The sequence below is a fragment of the Gavialis gangeticus genome, unplaced genomic scaffold (assembly GCF_001723915.1).
Source record: "Gavialis gangeticus isolate Ggan-Ray unplaced genomic scaffold, GavGan_comp1, whole genome shotgun sequence".
NCBI classification, from domain to species: Eukaryota; Metazoa; Chordata; order Crocodylia; family Gavialidae; genus Gavialis; species Gavialis gangeticus.
In genome coordinates, this window is record NW_017729033.1 from 13,515,741 (window position 1) to 13,531,222 (window position 15,482).

At 45.3% G+C, this 15,482-nt stretch overlaps 1 protein-coding gene across 4 annotated transcripts in view; it reads left to right on the plus strand.

Annotated features, from left to right (window-relative positions):
* Positions 1–15,482, plus strand: part of IMMT (inner membrane mitochondrial protein) — a 43,327-nt gene that overhangs the window by 26,775 nt on the left and 1,070 nt on the right. For 3 of the 4 annotated variants that reach the window (XM_019525830.1, XM_019525831.1, XM_019525833.1), the window contains exons 8-14: positions 1,724–1,827; positions 4,716–4,851; positions 6,363–6,492; positions 11,227–11,241; positions 13,254–13,477; positions 14,487–14,618; positions 15,029–15,158. In XM_019525830.1, the coding sequence (XP_019381375.1) occupies positions 1,724–1,827; positions 4,716–4,851; positions 6,363–6,492; positions 11,227–11,241; positions 13,254–13,477; positions 14,487–14,618; positions 15,029–15,158 (871 nt within the window). The remainder of the gene's footprint in view (positions 1–1,723; positions 1,828–4,715; positions 4,852–6,362; positions 6,493–11,226; positions 11,242–13,253; positions 13,478–14,486; positions 14,619–15,028; positions 15,159–15,482) is intronic. The other variant, XM_019525832.1, reaches the window with a different exon arrangement.

Sequence of the window (15,482 nt, forward strand, 5' to 3'; positions counted from 1 at the left end):
ACCCAGCATGCTGTTAACCTTGGCAACAAGGGCACACTGCTGACTCGTATCTAGCTTATTGTCCACTAACCCCTGGGACCTTTATGCAGAGCTGCCAGTCAGTCCCCAGGCTGTAGCGGTGTATGGGATTCTTCTGTCCTAAGTGCAGGACTTTGCATTTGTCCTTGTTGAACCTCATAATATTTTGTTTGGCCCAATCCTTCAATTTGTCAAGGTCACTCTGAATCCTAGTCCTACCCTCCATTGTATCTACTACACCCCCCCAGGTTGGTGTCATCCACGAACTTGCTGAGGGTGCACTCCATCCCATCTGCCAGGTCATTGATGGGGTCCTAGCTTTGGGTCCCAGCAAGAACTGTGGGGCTCCCGGTGGGGACCCAGCAGTGCTCCAGGACCCATAGTGGTACCTGGCACCTGGACTTCAGGCAGGATATCCATTTGTTTTCCCCCTGCATGCACAACACTAAGTGCAGAGGTGACAAAAAGCGCCTGCCCTAAAATAACAGGTCATTTCGCAAGGTGCCATTTGGAGTGTTATTGCCACTTTTAGAACGTTTCAAAGGGCTTGTGCTTGTGGACAGTTGGGCGTTTCAAGGGTGTCTGAACTGTTTTAATTGTTGTGGCTACCCACACCTTGTTAATAACAAGCCTTTACTACTACTGAAGCATTCCCAGGGAATTTATGCTTCGTTGGTTACAGAAGTGCATTTGCTGGCATCCAGGAACCCTAGAATCATAGCGTTGGAATAGACCTTGGGGTTCATCTAGTCTAGCATCTAGCAGGATGCAGGATTTACTGTTCCTGAGCCACCTGACAGAAGTCTGTCTGTTTAGCCTCTTCCTGAAAATTTTTTGCTACTCCATTCATAGCATCTGACAAAGCCAGCTGTTACTTATGAAAGTTTATTATGCTTCTCTGAATCAGTGAATCTCTAAGGTACCACCCTGCCTGCCTGAAAACCTCCAGTCAAGGAGATTCCATATATTTCCCTAGGCAGCTCATTCCATTGTACTGTTTTTCCCCCCGTATTAATTAGGAATTTTTACCTGAATCTTGCCATAAATAAATTTTGCTGTGATTCAAACCCACTGCTCTGTGCCTTGTCCTCTGTGGATTTTGTTGTTTCTAGTGTGTAGGGCTGTTATTTTCAACAGTATTGTGAAGCAGTGGCTATTATTCAATGGGTATACACGTCTTAAAGGAGTAGGTCCATAACTAATAACAGCTACACTTGAAAATTGACTCCATTTGGAAATAGCACTTTTCACACTGAAAATTATATGAAAACTATGTAAGAATGTATGCATTGGCTTTTTTAGAAAGGGACATGACTATAGAACATTCAAACTGTAGAGACTGTAGCTTTTAGTAATCACTTTTTAAAACATTTGTTTGCTGCATTTTTAAAATGTAATACAAGCAGTGTTTGAAAGTAAACACCAATTAGTTTTACTGTTGTCTGAGGTTCCGGATGAAAATGCCACTTATTATTTTCACTGTTTAGACAGAAACAAATAGGAAAGTACATGGTATAAAACCTGAAAAGGCCTGATTTATTTAAAATAAAGGTAATTACTTTCAAATGACCTGATGTGACATATGTCCTTTGTGCATTTGATTAATTTAGTTTTTAAGTGTGTAGATGTCTTAAATTTTTCTTTATGTTGATGATTGTTAGGTGCAACAATTTGTCAAGTTAGAAAATTTTTGTGGTTCATGTAGGTTCCAGCAGAGAAGAAATCTTCACAGTGGCGAACCTTGGAAGGAGCACTGAAAGATCGCAGGAAGGCTGTAGATGAAGCTGCAGATGCCCTTCTGAAAGCCAAGTAAGATGTCCTTGCAATTTCATAAAAGTTAGCTTGTCTCTAGTGTCCAGTTTAACAAACTCATGGCAGGAAGCAACACAAAGGAGTCTGTGTGCACATTAAACTGGCCTCATTTTAAGTGGATTACGCTAATGTCTGAGCTGACATACTTTATCTTTAATGTTCATTAATTAGCATGTCTGTGCTTCTCAAGTGTTGGAGCTGTGTTATGTGATAGGTCGATGTTAATGCCTAAAGTAATGACATTTCCCTCTTTCATTCTAAGAAACCAACAAATGTATCAGCTCATTTGTAACATGGCAGGACCAAATCATGTCCAGATTCTTTAACTATTTTTTGGACTCCTTTATATAACTTTTTCTGTCATACTCATTTAGATAATCTTGGGTAATTCCATAACTGCCCTCTGTATGTGTGCAAGGCTCAGTAATACCATTAGGATCTGGTTATAATGGGTAATAAAGGCCTTTTGGTGTATATTCTGCCAAACCCAGTTACCTAAAACTGGGCTTGCTAATTACATAGGCATTTTATAGAGTTATAGAGGCTGCTTTTAGGATCACTTACTTGCAGACTGAGATTCCCTGGCACATATTGCATTTCTGGTAAAATAAATGTATTAATTGTGCCATAAATAGCGATGTGTCATGCATTCATTACATTTATGGCACCATAAAATGGCATGCCAGCCACAAAGATATTTCTCAAAAAATGTGTAACACTTTGTGGCTGGTTTATGACTCCATAAATTGAGCATGTCCCATCATCCCAGTGCAGCTGATTAGTTGGTTGTCAGCATTAGGACCTAGATAGTCCTGTGGGCTCTGAGGGGAGCTTGCTTTGGCGGAGCACCAAGGAAACAACATCTCCCAGGGGAGCTGCTGCTTTGGTAACACCAGAAAGTAAGGGCAAGAGCTGATGGGGAAGGTTAGGAGGCTCTTGGTCCTGGGCAAGACTTAAAACTGCACCCGACCAGGGGTGGGTGGCCTGGTGGAGCTATTTGTGGTGGAACAGCCACCCCAGAAATGCCAGGCCAGTTACTACCCCGGTGAAAGGTGAGGAGGGACACCTAAACCCCAGCCCCCACCTTCAGGCAGGTCATTTAATATCAGAGGTAGTTCTGGAGCAAGGCACGGCTGCAGCCACCTGAACCTGCGTGGGACGCAAGACCCTGCGGAGTGAGTGGTAGGCCAGGCACAATGGTGAGTGCTACCTGAGCTTGTGGGGTGTGTGTTGACCCCAGGCCCCAGCATAAGGGGCACAGAGTATGGGCCTCAGTGGAGGCGGAAGTGTAGAGCGGGGTGCAGTGGGGCACCTGACAGCATAGTTATGCACCAGCATAACAGTTGAGAGACCTGGAGAGCCTAGCAAGGGCATGGAACCTAGTGGAGAGGCAAGGAGCCCAGAGGCTAGGAGCCCTGACTGTGCATGTGCATAGGGCAAGGAGCCCAGTGAGAGTGAGGGGGCTCAGAGCCCAAGGAGAGGGGCGAGTTATGAGGCTCTGTGAGGAAAGGGCGTGAAGTGGGCCCTGGTGAGCAAGGGGATTTGAAGGTAGGCCCTGCTAACATGGGGGCCAGGTTTGGTCCAGGTAAGCCTTTAGGCGCCTGAGGCCACAAGTGGGCCAGAGGCCAACTGGTTAAGGGGCAACTGAGGAAGTGCCATGGGGAAACAACGGGGGCAAGTCAGGAGCCCCTAATTTAGAGCAGCTGGGTGAGTGACTCAGTGAGGGGCTAGTGGCATTGTCAATTCAGTGTTCTGCTAATTGCTCAGCGCTCACTTGGATGAGGGTCACGGGAGAGGCCCATGAGGCCATGTGCTTGCTGGCTGGAGAGTGCAGGGAAACAAGCCTGAGGACCCTTCAGGCGAGGGCAGGGTGAGTATGGCCCCAGGGAAAAGGAGGGTTGGTATGAGAGTGTTCCCGCAAAGGGGCAGTATGAGAGAGACCGTGTGACAGGCAGTGGAGTGGGAGAGGCCTCATTGAGAGGGAGGCGATATGAGCGTGGCCCGCAACAGGGCAGAAAGTAAGAGGCCTAACACTGAGATGAGTTGAGCCTGGCTTTAGGCTGGAGCAGAGCTCAGCTGTTAGGAACATGGCTTGGGATGCAGTATGGGGTGGTTGGAGCTGCGTGCATAGGCCCAGGAGAACAGGGCATTCAAAGAGCAACCTTCCGCCTAATTAACACCTCAATTATAGTTCATCAAGGCATGGCAGGCGAGACAGGTGGGTGGCATGCCTAGAGACAGGTGAGGAGACTAGCACTCTGGCTAGTCAGGAGTTCCCATTTTGCTGCACTAAGGATCAGTAAGGTCTGCTCTGGCGGTGCAGCTAGGGGACAGGTGCCCCCTCAACTGGTTCTTGCGTGATTGGGGTTTGAGAAATGTTGTGCTCTGTTCCCGTATTATAAACACTTAGCCTTTGTTTCAGAGTATTTTAGACAGGATCTTTTAGAATAGTGATTCCAGTAAGAGAAGGAGGCCTTGTGTCAGGTTGGGGTGGGAACAATGCTACAGTGTAAATAGCTTGAACAGATGGCTCCTGGAAAAGCTAAGAAAAATCAATACTGAAAGCCTTGAGGGAGCAGGAGGACTCTGGAAAGGCGTTTAGCAAAACAGCAACCAAACTCAGTCATCCGCATGCTCGCCCACTCGGGCAAATGCCTGCAATCCTGTTTTCTAATAAATGCAACTTTTGTTTCAAACCTCATAGAAATACTAAATCCATAAACATCTAGGCTTTGTGGTTACAGCTTTCCTTTAGCCACAGAGGTATTCAGCAGAGTTAAGAGGTGTGGGGAAATCATTTGGATCATCTAGTCCAATTTTCCTGCCAGTTCAGCTGAGAAGTGAACCTATGAACCTGCTAATTGACAGCTTCTGCTTCTTTTTAGAGAAGAATTGGAGAAAATGAAGTTTGTGATTGATGATGCCAAAAAGTCTCAGATTTCTGGCACCAAATCTTACATTCTTGCTGCAGAAGAGAATCTTCATCACATGATAGTGGACCTGGACAATGTAATCAAAAAGGTAGTGTTTCCCAAGGCAGCAGTCATGAGTTGCCACTAGCATAATGAGTGCTTGCCAGCATATACTCAAATTTCTGCAGTAGCATTTATATTTTTAGGGCTGTTAGCTGTAACTTTGTATTTTTGAGCTCATGTGCTATGATGGGTGAACAGACTGTTCCCAATGAGTTCTTCAGAAGACTGACTCAGTCCTGAAAGGTTAGCCTAGTTACTTGATCACTGCATGCTTTTATTTCATGGTAGTTGGGCAACATGTAGCTGATGTTGATTCAGTAACAAACAGATGAAGTGTAACAAGGCAAGGGAGCAGTGTAAGTTTTAGTTTCATGCATTCAGGCTCTTGAGTTGGCCTCTCTCTGCTGGCCAGGAAAAAACCTAAATAAGATTAGATACTTGCAAAGGATTTTTTTGTGTTTAATTGAAATAAACCTTCTTGGGAAAATCAAGGTTTTTAATAGGAGATGGTTGAGAAGAGCATAATCACCATGATCATGAGGTTAGAATACAGGACTGGAGCTAGAACACAGGAGCTGGAATTGAACCTCCATTGTGATATGCTTCTTACAGACATTTAAAAAAAAAAAAAACAACGAAAAATGTGCTTTACTTAAACTTGGTGCACTCCGGTGCTGAGACCAGCATATGCTTGGAAGAGGCAGTGTGTTAGTTGGACCTGACTCGCCTGATGTCTGTATGGATTGGGTGTTTTAATGAAGTTTTTTTGGCACTTCTGTCTGATAGTTGATTGAATAAGCTTTAGCTAAAAGGGCCAAAAAGCCTTGCTGAAGTTCCTGATCGATACAGATGCTGTGGAGCCGGGTCGAAGTAATGCACTACTTCTTCCAGTGAAGCATGTGTTTTTTTGGGTGGGGGAGGGGAGATATTGTTTGTTTTAACATCTGCAAGCAGCTGTAATGACTTAATTTGTAGGCTTGCTAATAACCTTCCTTTGCTTCCTAATATGTAACATGAGGATAAAACTCACCTGTCTTGCCAAGGGGTCAGAACTTGTTATGATTTTTTGAATTTTTCATTAAAATGCATCTTGTCCGCTTATTGACAGAGGGGAGTCAGGACAGATCTAAAGCTCTACAGCTGACGTGTCACAGGCATGAGATTGTGTCTTGACTGGCTGAATTATACATCAGAGATGTAGTAGGGCTTTACAGCTGTTGGGTAGTCCAAGGGTGTGCCCTAGAATTTAGGATCCGGTCGTCTGATCCTGCCTGTGGCACCAGCTGACCATCTGACTAGAAGGATCCATGTGCAGTGTAGACAGGGGGAGGCGGAAGGTTTGCAGTAGTAGCTATAGCTGTGAATTAATCTGAGAGCACTTTGGGTGAAATGGTATTAAAGTCACTTGGTAAATTTCATTTTGATATATTGGTGATGGAACAGACACTGCTGCTAATGAGTGAAATGGGTGCCCATGCTATATATGTATGACATTTGGATATTTGCCTTGAAAGGCAAACTAACTCTTCCTTTTTTCCTCCTTCACCTCCTTTCCAGGTTCAGGGAGCTCAGTCTGAGGCTAAGATAGTAGCTCAGTACCATGAGCTTGTAGCTACAGCTCGAGATGAATTTCAGCGAGAACTAGATAGCATCACTCCAGATGTACAGTCTGGCTGGAAGGGGCTAAGTAAGTCTTGGACTCTGATGTTATCTTTAATGTTTGATACACAAAATACTTTGATTTTCCCACATCGCTGCATCTGTGCCCACTGACTCAGTTGTTTCAATTTTTGTCTGATAGTTTTAACTAGTTATCGACCGCTTAATATATTTTAAAGTAAATTTGCTCTAAACCAGCTGGTACAGGAGACCTTCAGTTTGGATGGGTAATTGAGAGAGCAAATCTACTGTCATTGATGAAACTGCAAGATACAGGTTTTGTACAGACATTCAGTTTTTCCCAGGAGGAGTTGTTGCTCTCCTAGAAGAAAACACGAGTATATGTATGTTGAGGCTTTTTCTCCCAGAGTAAAAATGGCCACTTCAGGAGAAAAATAACTTGGGTACAACCAGAGTTATATCATTTTCAATAGAGGTGCACTGATATATTAGTTGCCTATCAGATTGGCACAAATAAAAGGAAAATTTACATTATTGGCTGTTGGCTTCTTTAGGCCGTTGTAGCCAATAATGTTTTCTGATACTTATGCCTTCTGACCGGGGCCCCTGGAAACCTGGGTTCCCTCCTGTGAACCGGGGTGAACCTGGGTACACCCCCACCCTCTCACCAGCAGGCCAGGCTGGGATGGAGCAGAGTAGCTGCCACAGTTTCCTGGGTGCTGGTGTGACATGGACTGCAGGCTGGGGCTGGGGCAGGCACTGTAAAAGGCACTGAATACTGCAAACGTGACTGGGGTGGGTAGAGCTGAGCTGCCCAGCCTGGCCCAGTGTGACTCAGCCTGCAGTGCCTGGGGGGTCTGTGCCTCTGGGACTAGGGGCAGAGCGTGGAAGGTTCTGGGGCAGCCTCTCTTCCCTCTACCGTCAGTTGCTCAGTCTCTGGTCCCTCCCCAGAACACAGCAGCATGTGGAAATGCAGCCAAGGTTCCCTGTATGTAGCAGTAACTGAGTCCCATGTGTTCCATGCCTGGCTGCACCAGCCACCAGTGAGGGCAGAGGGGGATAAGGGGTGGGGCAGGGGGGCAAGCTGCTTCTGTGGGTCTGATCCTGGCTCTGATCAATGCTCGGGGCTGGAGTGGGAGCCGCAACAGCCACCTGCCTCCCTACCCCCCAAAGCCGAGAGGAAGGGTTCTCCTCCCCCCTCTCTTCCTCTCCCCCCTACACAGTGCGCATGGGGGGGCTAGTCTTACATCCGAGCACTGGGGTTAGGTGCTGCCTCATGGGGGATGAGGCCCCTCACAGCTGCACCTCTCTGCAAGCCACATTCTGCCCACCTTGCCCCAGCACTGGTGCTCAAGCCCCTCGTGGTTGGGTGGCAAAAGTAAGGATGAGGGCTCTGAAGGAGAAGGGGGGAAGGCAGTGGCTCCCAGACATGCCTCCCCCTTCTCCAGGTCACGCACATGCTGCAGCTTCACGGAGCTCAGGGGAGACTCCATCCCCCTCACCTGGCAGTGGCTGTCAGAAGCTGCCTCCTCCCCTCTCTCTCCTCCTGCAACCACTCACCACCCTGGGCAGCCATGGCTTTGCCCTGGGCAGGAGGAGAACAAGGAGCCTGGTCCAAAAACCACCCAGCCCTGGGCAGCCAGGTAGGCTTAGGCAGCTGCCCCCCAGGCTGGGGTTGAAGGGCAGGAGCTGAAGGGCTCTGCACAGCCAGTCCCAGGCACTGCCAGGCTAGCCCTGCCTACTGCAACTGGCACAGGCACTTTTACACGTGCTCCAGGAGTTCAGGAGGGGGGTGTGCTTTAATTAGAACGGCTCTGGGAGTATATAGTAAATATCACTTATTAGATGTGTATTGGCGATATGGCTGGTTAATAATTGGCTATCGGTATCGGCCAAGAAAATCTTAATCGGTGCACCCCTAATGTCCAGGAGAGTTACGTGCTGACAACACAGGCTGACCATGGGCTGTCTGGGTTAGCCAGTCAGGGTGGTCCCATGCACTACTGTCATCTGTTGCCAGGCAGACTAAGGGAGCCTGGAGAGCATGCCTATGTATGTACACAAACTGCCCCTCCCCCTTGCAAAGTGTCAGCACTGCAAGCTCTCCACTCTTCAGGGGCTCAGCATTCAAATGTCTGCACTTGTGGCTCTGGGTAAGTTTGTCTGCCATGAAAGATACCAGATTTACCCAAAGAACCATGTCTGCCTGTGTCCTTAGACCAACACAGCTATAACCTACAACCCTGGAAGAAACATGGGAGAATTTTTCCAGATTATTTGAATGGGTGTACGATGCCACAATGGTTTTTTTTGGTAAGGTTTGTTTGTTAAGCCCAATCAAGTACCACCAATGAGATTTCACTGGCTAAGGCACTTATCCGTCTGCAGGGGAGTCACTTAGGTGTGCAGGTGTCCTAGGAGGAGTGATGCAGAGTTCAGACTATACTGTGAGGTGAGATGCTCTGACCACTTCACCATGGGAGTCCTTTCAGTAAAACACAAGCACCTATTACAGATGGGGCAGTTGGAGGAACTTGGCTTTTTGCTGGCTTCATTAAAATTTGAATTTAAGAATTTGATTTGTGAAATTAGTTATGAAAAATAAAGACTCTCTGTAGATCAGTAAAGAGCTCTGCACTGGCTTCCTTGAATGTTTTAAGAGACTGTTAGTGCAGTTGCAGTGTAGTAGCTAGATTAGGTCCACTCTAACTGAAATGAAGGCTTTTCATTTATTTTTATGGATGAAGGTCTTGTGAGCTACTGAACAGCTGCTCTTTTTTCACTGGTCATCAGTGATAAGATTGTTCAGCAATAGAAATGGAGCACTAGGATGTTTCTCCTTTTTGGAAGTAGGGTTTAAGTAAATATAGCTTTGCCTTCTCTTTGGGGACCCCCCAAATTAGCAGTTGAGTATGGGCTTATGTTCTCGCTTTGACTAGGGCTAGAATAATGTGCTCGTTTAAATGCTCTTGAAATTGGGACCTTGCTCCAGGTGAATGGTTTGGTGTTGATCTGACAGTGTGAGTCCAGAACTCTGACATTTTGCTTCCTGACATAGTGGCGACCATTACTTATAGGGTTTTTTGTGCTGAGGATATAATTTTTAATGGAACTTGCAAATAGCAAAGACATATATATGATTCTTCTTAATGGTGTTGGCTTTCACAGCAGTAAGGGATGCTGCTGTAATTCCAAGATGACTCCATTTGTTTTCTAGTGTCCTGAGAATGCATATTTCTCTGTAGAGGACTCTGGCTATGTGTGCTTGCAGTGAGATGAAAGAACTGTGGTATAAACAGTCTTTTACTCCAGATATTTACCTAGAGAGATGGGTAGGAATTGGAGAAAATGGGTGCGTGTGTGTTCTTTTTCCTAAGCCTAGTTTTTATACGGTTTGGTGCCTTGCTGACTACTGCTCATCAGATTTGCTGCTCCAGTGCAAAACTGTCTATTGTTAATATTTCAACTGCTCTTGGTCTGTCTGTGAAATCTGAATTTCTTACTGTTCAAGGGAATCTGTGAGGTACTTGGGCTTTTCATACCTTCAGGTTTCCCTTCCCCCTCCCCCTCTAGCTTAGAAACATGCCAAAGATTAGAAATAATTGGTACAAAAATCATCTGAATTGCAAGTTATTGAAATTTGAAATTTAATTTACCCTATTGCTATACCTAATTATAAGTTTTATAACTTGCTAAGCTGTAGTGTAGTACTATGGAATTTAAGGTTTTATTTTCAACAATATAAAAATGCACTTTTCAGATTTACAGTACAACTATTTCATGTTTGTATGCAAGACCATTACCAATCATTTGCCTAACAGAGTTACTGAATTAGACCACAGTAGGTTGTTGTATTTTCTCTGATGACAGTTTTGTGCTAAAGTGCGTAATATAGCCATAAAGATTCACTTCAGGCACCAAAATAATTTGACAGGTTTTTGTAGATGGTAAACTAAATATTCTCCAAATTCTCTAAAAATGCATTTGTCTTTCTGGTAAATGCTAAAAATTTGGTCTTGTTAAACCAGTATTGACAGACATGAGCAGCCTATTTAAAGTGTAAAAAGGCTTTGTTTAAACAGAGGAGGCTATTGCAAACCACTGCTGTGAACTGTAGCAGCTTCATCTTAAATTGTTTGGGTTTGAATCTTAAAATCATTTCCTAGAGTTCACGCTTGATCCCAATCCTGCAGTGGCCATTACACATTGGTTGGGCTCCCTATGTCCTCAGTTTCATCCACAAGCTACCCATTTCAGGGTCAAGTTCGAGAAGGGTCACATTCACTCTGCCATTGTTCTTGGGAATAAATCTTCCTCGTACTCATCTGCTTTAACTGTTCAGAAGTTGAGAGCATGTTCTTAACTGAAGCTAACTTGATTAATATCAATAAACTTTGTTCCAAGTTCCATTTTGAAGTGTTTGTTAGTAACTGCCATGGCTTTTTCCCTTGGAGTAACTGAAATTGCCAGAGTAACTGCAAAGAACAATATCCTTGCTGAATTTCCTAATTCAGATTTTCCCCTTTGGTTAAAATGCAGAGGTTTGTCTGCACTGCTCCTTTGCTGTGACCGTTAAACTTCTACAATCCGCATTTGTGGATTTCTAAATGGACTTTGTTTCGGGCTGCATCTTAGTATTACATGAAAGGAGGAAGTGCTAAACAGCGTAATAGACTGACTTATATTCTGAAGCCAGAAGTGGTATGTTTCCATTGACACCCTTGCACACTTTTTGTGACTAATGGATTTGCTGCAGTGAATGTGCATTAATTTTTTCCAAACTCTCCTCTTTCTGTTGCAGAGATAACTGATATAGGTGAGTTACTAGAACTTTTTCTCCTGCATGTTGTCTTCCTTCTGTTTTTCTGCGTTGGTGTTGTGCATCGCTTTACTCAGCATCACCTGAGTGCTAACTTGCTGCATACTTAAAATGGACTAGCACTGAGGCTTGCCCTGGGACTCTTTTTTTTTTTTTTTTTTAATTTCATTTCTCCACTCATGTGTTAATATCACAGAGACTCCAAGTAGCTTTGCTGCTCAGGTAGACTGGCTTTAGTTGTTCCTCTGTAAATAAGAAGAGATTATGGAGCTTAGAAGGTTTTTAGTTAATGTAAGCCTGTCCACAATACCTTTCAACTCTTCTGAGTAGAGTTGGAGCTCAGGACTGTGAAGCAGGATTTCCCATGCCCTAATCCTCGCTCTGGCATTGACTCTGACTTTGGTTATGCCACAGATTTCCATGTGCCTCCTGTTTGGGGTGCCTCAGCCTTGGAGGCCCAACTTGTGGCTGAGTGTCCAGATCCTGCTGGTGCTGTTGGAACCGAGCACCTCCTAAAAATCATGCTGTTGGTCTCAAGTAGGGCCTCCAGAATGAGTGGACTCTGAAAATGCTGGTTTTATTTCCCTGCACTCCAGGGTTTTTGCCCGAGATAAAAAATGTTTTAAATTTTTAAAAAGTGAAGACAAAGTGACACCACATTCCCCTGACAGTAGTATGAGGAGGGACAAATAAATTGTCACTGGAATAATCTTCCATCCTGTCTCAGGCCCTGCATTGGGGTAGGGGGTGTTAGCTGCCTTTAATGGGGACTAGAAACTCCATAAAATGATCTCCGACTAGAGCCAGAGCCTTAACTGCATCAGTGTCTTCCTCCTCCCTACTCCAGTGCTGACTCAGCATCATGCCAGGGAGGTCAGCCTGTCAGGCTGTTTTGGAGCAGAGATAAGAATGGATTTTGGAGGAGAAAGAAAGGTTCTTCAAGTGCATCCATTTCAGACTGATGTGGATTCAGCTCAAGCCCCTCCCTTCAACTATGGGAGAATTGCCTGAAACCAGCAATTCTGCTCCTTTCACTCTGGTGCTCCTGCTTAACCCTTGGCTAGCTAGGCCTTTGCATGAAACATCTATATCTACATTTTGAGGTTAGTAGGCAAAAGAACAGGCAAGATATGCCCACAGTAAGATACTGAGTGAGCTGCTGCGTTCAGCACTGACCTTTTCCTTGGGAGTCAGCTTGAGACCCAGGCTCACTTAGGACAAAATGCAGCATTCCAGTCTCTAGGCATTAAAGACAGGAATCACGGTGGCAAGGTCTACATCAGGGGTGTCAAACTCACCCTGGGCCCTGGACTGGATCCTGACCATGGCACTCCTGGGCCAGTTCTGTGGGGCCAGTGACTATGGTGGTGGGGTCTGGAGATGGCAGTGGGCATCTAGGGATTAGCTTGCTGTCAACAGTCAGGGCCAGCAGAGCCCAGGGACTTTACATTTTGGGGCATGCCATGCCCCCCAACTTGTATTAGCTTCCAGGCCTCATGTTTGACACCTGTGATTTATGTCATACAGAAAAGGCAGCAGCCTCCTCACCAGAGACAGACATAGTTCTGGTCACTGCTCATTCGTCTTGCTTGTACCCACTCATGTCCAGGCTCTGGATTGGCTTTACCTGATAGCTCTTGAGCACTGTGTGGCTTGCCAGAGCAAAAGTGCATGATGCTTTAAAAACCAATGAGAGGGCATGTCTGTGCCCTGAGGAGCTTACATTTTCAATAATAGACTTAATGCTGTGTGGCAGAACTGGTAGATGAGCAAAAATAGGACTAGGAAAGCAAGGGTTAAGTGTGACACTGCAGTTGCTTCTCTCTGTATTTTGGAAGAATGTACGTTGTAGATATCCAGCAAGTGAGCTTGGATGAGTATTGGCATAAGGTGAGGGTTAGATGGGCTAGAGGGTGGGGTATGTATGTGTTTGCATGCGTGGGGTTGGGCGGGAGCTGTGGTGTCTGCCTTTCTACAGATACATTTTTAACACTGCCTGTCCTTCCTAGCTGGTCAGCTGTCAACAGATGACTTAAATTCTCTCATCGCCCACGCTCATCGTCGCATTGACCAGTTAAACAGGGAACTGGCTGAGCACAGAGTGAGAGAGCAGCAGCACATCGAGATTGCCCTGGACAAGCAAAAACTGGAAAACAAGAAAGCACTTGAGACTGCAGTGGCAAAAGCACTGGAGCACCATAAAAGTGAGCTCCAGATCGAGCAGGAGAGAAAGGTAAGAGCAGCCTGGTCTGTCTTGGCATCTTCCAGCATGTAGTATTTAGCAGGGATTTCTGCCGTGTAGTGTATTGGTAATTAATAGCATGACAGTGGCTTAAATGTGTTACAGCCTTGAAGCCCTTGGTGTGCAGCTCCAAATCGGACAAGTAGGGTAACGTTTTCAGAAGATCTGAGTCACTGTTTCTGGAAGGCTATATCTCACGTGATCAGAAAAGTGCAGAGGGCAAATTAAGCATATACATTGCTTGGGAACACTCTTGAACACCAGAGGGAAAGAACCTGGCTCAGAGTCACTTGCAGAAATCCCATTGATTTCACTAGGACCAAAGTTTTCACCCTGGGCCCTGATTGCCAAAACCATGTTCCGAGTGATCTTGGCTTGATGACTGTCTTCTTCCCCAGCTGTTTTAACTGAGTTCTGTGAGGTCAGGTCTGTTCTGGGTTTTTTGCAAAGGAAGGGAGACAACTAAAATCTCCTTTTTATCATGGTTAAAAAGCTCTCTCCCTTGAGAGATTTTTTTTTTGAGCATATAGTTAAAAAGTTTCTGTTGGCATCTTCTAGCTTCTTTAATGACTTTTAAAAAGCATATAGCCACTTCTGAAGCAGGAGTGGGTCCAGTGTTCAGTAGACCACCTCATCTATACTGTGTATGGCTCAGAAAATAACACACCCTGTAGTGCAATACCTTTTCTGCCTTTCAGTTGAAGCCAGTATCTGTACTTCAGAATGGGAACTGTTAGCTGTCCCATGAGTATACTCGCTGCCTATTGCTGGTATTAGAAACTGTGCTCCTACTTTGGACTTTTTTTTTTAAATATTTTTAAAGAGAACCTTAAAATCGTCTGTATCTTTTCTTTAAGTGTTTCTGGAGTCTTAGAAATCTCCTCGATCTGAGGAATGTGTGCTCTAGAAACCTAATGCCGAGTTCTTTTCAACATTGTTCTTGCTGTTGGCAAAACATTTCATGGTGAAGGTTTAACACTTTGTGCTTTCTCACATACAGATCGAAGAAGTCCGAGATGTAATGGAGACGGAAATGAGAACCCAGCTTCGCAGGCAGGCGGCTGCCCACACTGATCACCTGAGAGATGTCCTTAAGGTTCAAGAACAGGAGCTCAAGCTGGAGTTTGAGCAGGTGAGATAAGAACCTGTGTTAGGTGGTAGCCTTGCTCCCTGGGGTAACGTTGTGGGAGTCTTCCAGGGCAGCAGCCTTACTAGTGCATTTTTCCAGTATGTATTTAAAGCAGGCCAAGGAATGAGTCCTGTTGAACTGGAAAACTAAGAGAAATTCACTATTTAATGACTCCTGTAATTGCTTTTGCTGTAGGAGAGGGGGCTTCTTGCTGCTATATAGCAAGGACTGTTTCGCCATAGTAATAAGCTAGAAGGCCTGATCTCCAGTTCTGTGTTGCACATTGAGACCCAAATGTGTTGGGAAGGACTGGGATAAGTTGGGGTAGCTTGTGCTGCATGACTTTGAGTCTTTTCACATGTCACTGTGTGGATTTGCTACATTGCTTAAGGGTTTTTACTTGTTCATTGCAGAACTTGTCTGAGAAGCTGAGTGAACAGGAAATGCACTTCAGACGCCTTACGCAAGAGCAACTGGACAACTTCACTCTGGACATAAACACAGCCTATGCCCGCCTGAAGGGAATTGAGCAGGCAGTCGAGAGTGAGCCTGAGCTAACTAGAGCCAAGACTTGAGAATTTATGGCCTCAGATTGGGTGACTGAGCATGTCATTAGGCATGACATCTCAAGTGCCAGGAGGCTTCACGACCCAGTGCCCTTCAGGCAGAGGGGTGTGATCTCTGCCTTCTGAATTCCACTTCAGGAACAGGTTCCCTGGTCATTGGGTAGGACTTGGGTATAACAATATGCAGGATGCACACTTTGCTTCAGTGTTGAGATCATATACATATCTAGCAGAGGGCAGGCGAGTTCTAACACTTCCAAAAATGGCCAACTGATTCCTGGGAAGGGAATGAGCCTTGTTC